The sequence below is a fragment of the Maniola hyperantus genome, chromosome 4, assembly GCF_902806685.2.
Source record: "Maniola hyperantus chromosome 4, iAphHyp1.2, whole genome shotgun sequence".
NCBI classification, from domain to species: domain Eukaryota; kingdom Metazoa; phylum Arthropoda; class Insecta; order Lepidoptera; family Nymphalidae; genus Maniola; species Maniola hyperantus.
The window spans coordinates 4,948,468-4,956,065 of record NC_048539.1 but is presented as its reverse complement, the minus strand read 5'-3'; the positions used below and the strand labels follow the sequence as shown (position 1 = coordinate 4,956,065).

General features: G+C 39.9%; 1 protein-coding gene across 2 annotated transcripts; it reads left to right on the top strand.

The window, feature by feature from the left end:
* Positions 1-202: 202 nt before the first annotated feature.
* LOC117997276 (uncharacterized) lies at positions 203-7,254 on the top strand. 2 transcript variants are annotated; one of them, XM_034985529.2, is made up of 7 exons: positions 203-485; positions 1,050-1,265; positions 2,454-3,123; positions 4,506-4,766; positions 5,259-5,453; positions 6,118-6,357; positions 6,980-7,254. In XM_034985529.2, exons 2-7 carry the CDS (start codon positions 1,068-1,070, stop codon positions 7,243-7,245), a joined length of 1,830 nt encoding a protein of 609 aa, XP_034841420.1. In that variant the 5' UTR covers positions 203-485; positions 1,050-1,067; the 3' UTR covers positions 7,246-7,254. The 2 variants fall into 2 exon arrangements, with proteins under 2 accessions (XP_034841420.1, XP_069365905.1); XM_069509804.1 differs by lacking the exons at positions 203-485; positions 1,050-1,265; positions 2,454-3,123 and adding an exon at positions 3,175-3,846.
* The last annotated feature ends 344 nt before the right edge of the window (positions 7,255-7,598 follow it).

The following is a 7,598-nucleotide window of genomic DNA, read 5'->3' as shown; positions in this document are numbered from 1 at the left end:
TGTTCTTGTTTGAGTATTCCAAGCCCAAGCTTTGCTCTCCAACAGCGCCCCCATGTCTATGTCATTCAAGTGCCAAGAGAGCCTTTCTCCATGACAAATCCTAACAAGATCCAAATCAATCTTGAAATCGATAGATCCAAATAATTTTCTAAACGTTCATTGATGTCACATTTCAAAACGCATCAAGTCACTGTCAATATGACATTTTGGTATTTTGCACCACTTTTGACTTTTGCACTTGCAATAATTTGCGACTGCGAATTCGTAAAAAATAATTTGTTAGGCAAATCCTTCAATAAAGTTTATATAGATATAAAGTCAAAATAAAAAATATTAAAAATACAATATTTCAAGCTCGGGAATTATGTTGATTAAGGATTTCCTATAAAGTTTGAACTTTGAATCTATTCACGCTAAATGTGTGCCATGAGAATAGCATGATGAAGATTTACAAGTTTCACGCTACACGTAATACTCATGGAAAGGTACGTTACAAAAATAATACATTTCGCGTAAATTTCAGTATCAAAATGTCACTTTTAGGTAGATTTATATAGTTTTTTTATAAAATTATGAAGTTGATGTTTGGGGTTTCTTAGAACAGAATTATTGAAATGGCCTTGTAAGTTGTAATACATATTATTATTAAGGCTCCCTTGTGCTTAAGGCCGAGCGGGATTAACCATTTCACTATTACAAAACTGTTTGGACACTGTCTTTTAACCAGGCAAAACTAGGTCATTGTTTTAGAATCCAATCCCAACATCGTAAACAGCTGATTCATAAAATATTTGCACAAGTGCATCAAACACAAAAATCAATGGGATTAAATATCAGGTCAAAGTGCATTAATTTACCACTTAGAACATCACTATTTGTGAACTAGGAATGGTGCCAATTTGGTTTTAAATCTTATATGTACATACTAAACCACTGAGAGGGTTTAAAGGGAGTGTAATCCTTTTCACAATTCTTTCTGCAGTAAAGGATTGCATGACATAGAGATTAATTACTATTTACTTATACATCTTATTAATTGTGTTTTACAGATGATGGGTAAATAAGTGATGCCATGTGGTGAGCGGAGGATGTCCAAACCTCAGTTGTTGGAGAGGAGTTGCGCTGCACTGAATGAGGGCAGTATGTCTGTGCCAGTGAGCGTCAAGAGTCTGCAGCCACACTGGAAGGAGTTTGCGTGTGGCGGCGGCGCAGCTTTCTGCAACATACTCATCAGCTACCCATTGAACAAGCTTATATTTAGACAGGTAAAACTTTTAATAACCATAGGTACTATAATACCATAAATGTAAAAGTGTGTGTCAGTGTGCCTGTCCACTAGCTTTTCACGGCCCAATAGTTTAACAGATTTTGATGCACTTTGGTAATCAGAGTTAGCTTACAACCCGGGGCAGGATGTAGGCTACTTTTGTATCTCGGAAAATCAAAGAGTTCCCACGGAATTTAAAGAAAACTTAAATACATGCAGATATAGCTGCGGGCATACTCATACATTACATAAGTGGTTTTATATAATAGACAACTAGCCAACCTGCTTTGGCTTCGCTGACATTGTGATCAACCAATGGATCCCCACTGCTGGACATACACCTCTTGTAGGCCTCAGTCATGCACTGCTTGGATCTTGCAATACCCTGCAATTTTTGATGTCCCCTGTCCACGTAAATGGGGGGTCTGCCCACTCTAACTTTCCAGTACTTTGTCACCATTCTGGCACCCTAGGACTCCAACATCATCATCATCACCACTGCTGGATATGAGCCTTAAAGGGATTTCTATATGCTGTGGTTCTGCATCTCCTTTATCCTATGGCACCATGCAACTTTTGATGTTGTCTGTCCACCTGATAGGGGGTCTGCCATGCGCTTTCTGATGCTAGGTCAGCATCTCAGTACCGTGGAACTTCAACATCACTGGGGTGGAATTTCTTAAAATATTTTGATGGGAGTTAAGCCTGTCTAAACTCGCGCCTCGTGAACATCGCGTAGATGATGTCAGTGGCTTTGCTTTCGTGCTTTGTGGCATTCTCAGTCCAATGTCAGTTATGCTATCCCTGACAAACAGACTACAAAGTAGATTAAAGAGTTGCAAATAGTGTGGTAGAAATCTTTAGTTCCTAGACCCAGCATTTTAGTATTGTAGGCAAAGCAATATGTATTGGCTAAACAAAGTTATATTATTTACTATCCCTACTATTTTCATTTGGTTTCTCAAGACAAAAGTATTCTATGTATGCTCAATGTTCATCCAGAATGCATGCTAGCTCTACAAAATTTCATTGAGATTTCTCAAGACTCAAGATTGGTTAAGTTATTAAAGCATAAAAATTAAGAAACAGACACGCATGGAAAAAAGCAAATGAAGAGCTGGTAAACTGAATCATACTAGTCAAACAATTTTTTTTTACTCCTAGTTTGCTTTTCTTTTAATTTCAGATGATGCATGGAGTGGAAGCAACATTTGCATTGCACCAATTACAGAAAGAAGGTATGGGATACCTGTACCGTGGTATGCTTCCGCCTTTACTACAGAGATCCATGTCAATGTCCCTAATGTTCGGAGTGTACGATGAATGCCTACAGCCTCTCTTAGAGTACAAAGTTAACCCCTATTTTGCTAAGACAGTCGCGGGAGTAGTCGCAGGCTGCGTTGAAGCAACTTTGATGCCATTTGAAAGACTGCAAACTTTGCTGATACACCCCAAATATCACAATCAGTTCAAAAACACAGCACATGCCTCAAGTCACATTGCTAGATACTATGGAATTAAAGAGTTTTACAGAGGACTTGTGCCTATTCTCTTGAGGAATGGTCCTTCAAATGCCATGTTCTTTATCATAAGAGATGAAGTGCGTTTAAGACTACCTAAGCAAGAAAATTTGGTATATGAAAGCATTCAGAATTTTATCGCGGGTGCTTCGATAGGTGCTTTCTTGAGCACATTGTTTTATCCCTTGAATGTTATAAAAATTGCCATGCAGTGTGAACTCGGAGGTCCTCACCGAACACTAGTTTACGAATTCAACTATATTCTTAGAAAACGAGGATCCAAGTTTACAAATTTCTATCACGGAGCATTACTCAATATATCTCGAGCATTCTTAAGTTGGGGTATAATTAATGCTTCATATGAAGTTTTTAGGAAAATTTTGTATCCCTAGTCACCGTTACTGTTATACCTGATTATTATATTTTGTTGTTTGTTTTTAATTTTAATTTAAACTTGAGATGCAGTTTGTATATACGGTTTTTATTGAAGTATTATGTAGCATAAATTAAGTAGAAGCTTTATAATATAATGCAGCATTTAACTAAGTGTCTTCACAAATTAGTATTTTGTACTCAATGAAATTGTGATCATGATATTATACATAATATATTATATATTGTGTGATAAGATTTCTATGAATATTTTCTTCAATCACGTTATTCTATCACAGTTAAAAAAATTAATAGACACTTCAAACATAATAAATCGAATTCATGTAAAATATCTATCTTAATGAAAATGTATATAGAAACAAACTTTTACTATCTACCGGAGTTTATTTACGACATAGGTATATTGAGTAGATTTTTAAACGGAAATATAATTTCTCTGAGATTAAAAACGTGTTTTATGTTTTTGCCTGTCACGAAGCCATAATAATTTTCCGGTGTTTGAAATAAATTCCTTCAGTTGATAAAACTGAATAAGTTTGTCTGAGATATCGGTTGTGTGCTTACAAAACAATATATGAACAGCGATGCGATGATTGATAATAATGAAACAGGTTCTCTATATCAAACTTCGTATAGTTGTTATTTTATTTATAATCGCATTTATCGGTGAGTGAAATTGTATTGTTCGCTGTTATAGCGGCGATACACCCTGAAATTTTCAAAAACTTATAGCCTTAATAGCTCAACGGTTAAGGAGCGGAATGAATTCCGAAAGGTCGGCGGTTATAAAGAAAAAATCTACCTGTTACGGTTCATTAGATACAGTCCAAGCTGACTGACAGACAAGCGGATGGGCATTGGGCAGTGGAGGTTTAGTAATAGAGTGAGGCTGGCCTTCCTTAAATTATGGAACCCTAAAACACAAAAAATGGACAGGGAAGCACCCACCTATATGTATATAAGAGATACCAGTGACCCTATCAGTGACCTTTGGCATTGGGCGAGTTCGTATCTAAAGGAAGAATATGTAGGTAGGAACAACAAAGATGGGATTGACACCAATTTTAATCATTCGCTAATTTTCCTTCCACTTATTTCGTAAATTATGAATCGGCGACCATCTACTTTTCAGTCTTCCCAACCATTGAGGTCTAAAATAACTACTAGCACAATTTGAAAAAACTCCACATACCAATTCTTAACAGAGAGTCTTACTATAGTCTGAAGGTAGATAGAATATGCAAATAATCTATGATTCCATTCAGTGAAAATAAATAAAATATGATAGTGAACTTCCATGAACTCATGAACATGAACATGAACAGAGTCGCAACGCCCCAAGTACCGCGACGACTACCGTTACGAGAAGGCTTTCGACGCGTTCTACAAGCTGCATACTGAGGCGGTGAACTGGCATCAGTCTCGTATACGCTGCGAGGCCGAGGGTACCGAACTCTTCGTGCCAGATAACTTGGACGAGGCTGATAGTATACCTCTACTCATCACTCCGATATTGTCGAAGTATGAAGGAGTTTACGTGGGTGTACACGATTTGTACTCTGAAAGAACCTTTGTTACTATTAATGGTAAGGCCCTAGTTAACTGTTATATCGTAAAGTTGTAGGTTTATTAGTTAGGGCATCGGAGGTCGGGGATTCGATCCCGGGCACGCACCTCTAACTTTTCAGAGGTACTACTTATGTGCGTTTTAAGTAATTAAATATGACGCTTTAACGGTGAAAGAAAACATGGTGAGGAAACCTGCATGCCTGCGAGTTCCCCATAATGTTCTCAGAGGTGTGTGAAGTCTACCAATCCGCACATGGCCAGCGTGGTAGACTATGGCCAAAACCCTTCTCACACTGAGGGGAGACCCGTGCTCTGTAGTGAGCCGGCGATGGGTTGATGATGATGAATAACCATCGGAGAACCACCTCATTACTTGTTTCCAAGAAAATCATTATGGCGCCAGTTAGCCTTAATGATTGCCAGCCTTCGATAAGAGAAGGCACTAGCTAGAATAAGAATAAGCACCCAAGTTTCTATAGATTATTTAGAGGTATTCTAAATGATTCCAGGGAGCAGTCTGCAGGATACGATCTTGGAACTGCTGTGGGAACTGACGCAGCCGCTGCATAGCGGAGGCCGATGTGTTGCGATGCGCCGCAATGGGAGGCTTTTCGTACATCCGTGTTCTGAAAATCTTCCTTTTGCTTGCAAAATTAAAGCTTCCAGAATCATCTACCACCCTAATTGCGATACTTTTGACCCAAGTAAGACCTTTTCTACTATTCCACTAGTTGATGCCAGGCATGCGTTTAAAAAAAACTCAAACCAGATATTGCCCGCGACTTCGTCCGCATAAGTTTCGGTTTTTCAATACCCGTGGGAACTCTGTACTTTCGGGATAAAAGTAGCCGTCTCCGGGATGCAAGCCTGTATCAAATCGATTTCAATTTATTACCTCAAAAACATGAAAACAATTTGAAAACTCCTTAGGAACATGCTAGACACCAAAATGAGATTCTTTAAATAGATGATGCTAACGATTAATAATCCCGTGGGAATTCTTTGATTTCCCAAAGAGCACCCCTATACCCAGCCCCCAGCCTTCCTCATCCAGCCACTCCCCGCCGCCCTCTTTATATCGTCGGTCCACCTTTATGAGGGCGCCCTACACTCCAGAACTCTCCGGCTCCAGCGTCCATCGCCCCTATTGCAAACATGACACTTCAACTTGCTGATGGTTTGGGCTATGTCAATGACCTTGGTACTGCTGCCAATCTCTTCATTTCGAAGCTTATCCTTATCCAAACTCCTAAAATAGCTCACTGAGCGATTTGAATTGGTGGATCAAGCCCCTTATCAGTGCCCACGTTTCAGTCCAGCACTATAAGTGAGGACTGCACGTTTAGTAGAACTAAAATCCTTTTTCAGGATGGAAGCTAGGCCCTAACGCCACATGCTACCTAACGCACACAGAGCCACAGCCATGGCACGTGGCGTATTCGACCTGTTACTCAGCTGGCGGGTACCTCGCGATCTTGGACACCCGGGAAGAAGCCGAGTATATCCGGGAACGGTTCAAACAAATAGACCAGCATAAAACGCCTGGTGACTTCGCCTTCCTTGGATTTAGCGATTTGTTTCAGCGATACCACTATCGGACTGTTCTCGGTAAGTCTTCTGCGTGCTAAGTCTTTCTTCCTAGTAATACTAGCAAAGCTAACAGGTTATGAGTAGGTAGGTACCTACACCTATCCTAGTAGTAAAAAACCGGCCAAGTGCGAGTCAGGCTCGTGCAACGAGGGTTCCGTACTACAGTCGTATTTTTTTGTCATTTTGCAGGATAATTAAAAAACTATGCCACTTTTAAATAAATAATAATCTGTTTTAGAATGCACAGGTGAAGACCTTTCATATGATACCCCACTTGATATAGGTAGTTATCTTACTTAGAAAATTGAAATAACTAATTATTAGTTCATGACCACAATTTAGTTTTTTTCGTGTGATGTAACCACAAATTCACGGTTTTTGGATTTTTCCCCGAACGCCAGCTATAAGACCTGCCTAAGAAACCTACAGGGTACTTCCCGTTGACCTAGAATCATGAAATTTGGCAGGTGCCAATTCGTAGTGGAAGCTTTTTAACACTGGAATTCATAGTTCATGGGCTTCTTTAGGGGACCATTCAGGCGACATGTGTCATATTTAACTTTTGTCATCTGAATGGTCCCCTGAAGAAGTTCATATCTTGACTATGAATTCCAGAATGCCATAAAAATGCAATCCACAGGGGATAGACTACCAGCAAACCAGATAAACTGGGACTTCAAATGTCCCGGTAACTCCACGAAGTTAGAAGACCGCTGCGGCGGCATCCGCAGGAGTGGCCTTCTAGCCACCTGGAGCTGCGGCGTACCTTCCATGTTCTTCTGCGAGAAACCGGCCACTGGCTCCCTCAAGCTCAAGAAAACATTAAGCAACGATCCGAATAGGTATCGTAACAAGCATAGAGTTTCAGCAAAACTTGAAGATACCATGTTAGAAGAATATACTTGATACAAAAAGTAGGGTTGTTTTTTTATTAAGCTATGTATAGATCCTGTGTTTTTTCAGAGTTATGTGCGTTTTAAGTAGTTAAATATCACTTGCTTTAACGGTGAAGGAAAACATCGTGAGGACACCTGCATGCCTGAGAGTTCTCCATAATGTTCTCAAAGGTATGCGAAGTCTACCAATCCGCACATGGCCAGCGTGGTAGACTATGGCCAAACCTTTCTCACTCTGAGAGGAGACCCGTGCTCTGCAGTGAGCCGGCGTATCCTCCTGTGTGAAGCTGTGATAGCCTAGTGGTTAGGACGTCCACCTAATCGAAGGTCGGGGGTTCGATCCCGGGCACGCACCTTTAACTT

Coding starts and splice junctions, on each gene's coding strand:
- LOC117997276 (XM_034985529.2), top strand. CDS start 1,068: ATGCCATGTGGTGAGCGGAGGATGTCCAAACCTCAGTTGTTGGAGAGG. Junction 4,767..5,258: donor AACCTTTGTTACTATTAATG/GTAAGGCCCTAG, acceptor AAATGATTCCAG/GGAGCAGTCTGCAGGATACG. Junction 5,454..6,117: donor TTGCGATACTTTTGACCCAA/GTAAGACCTTTT, acceptor ATCCTTTTTCAG/GATGGAAGCTAGGCCCTAAC.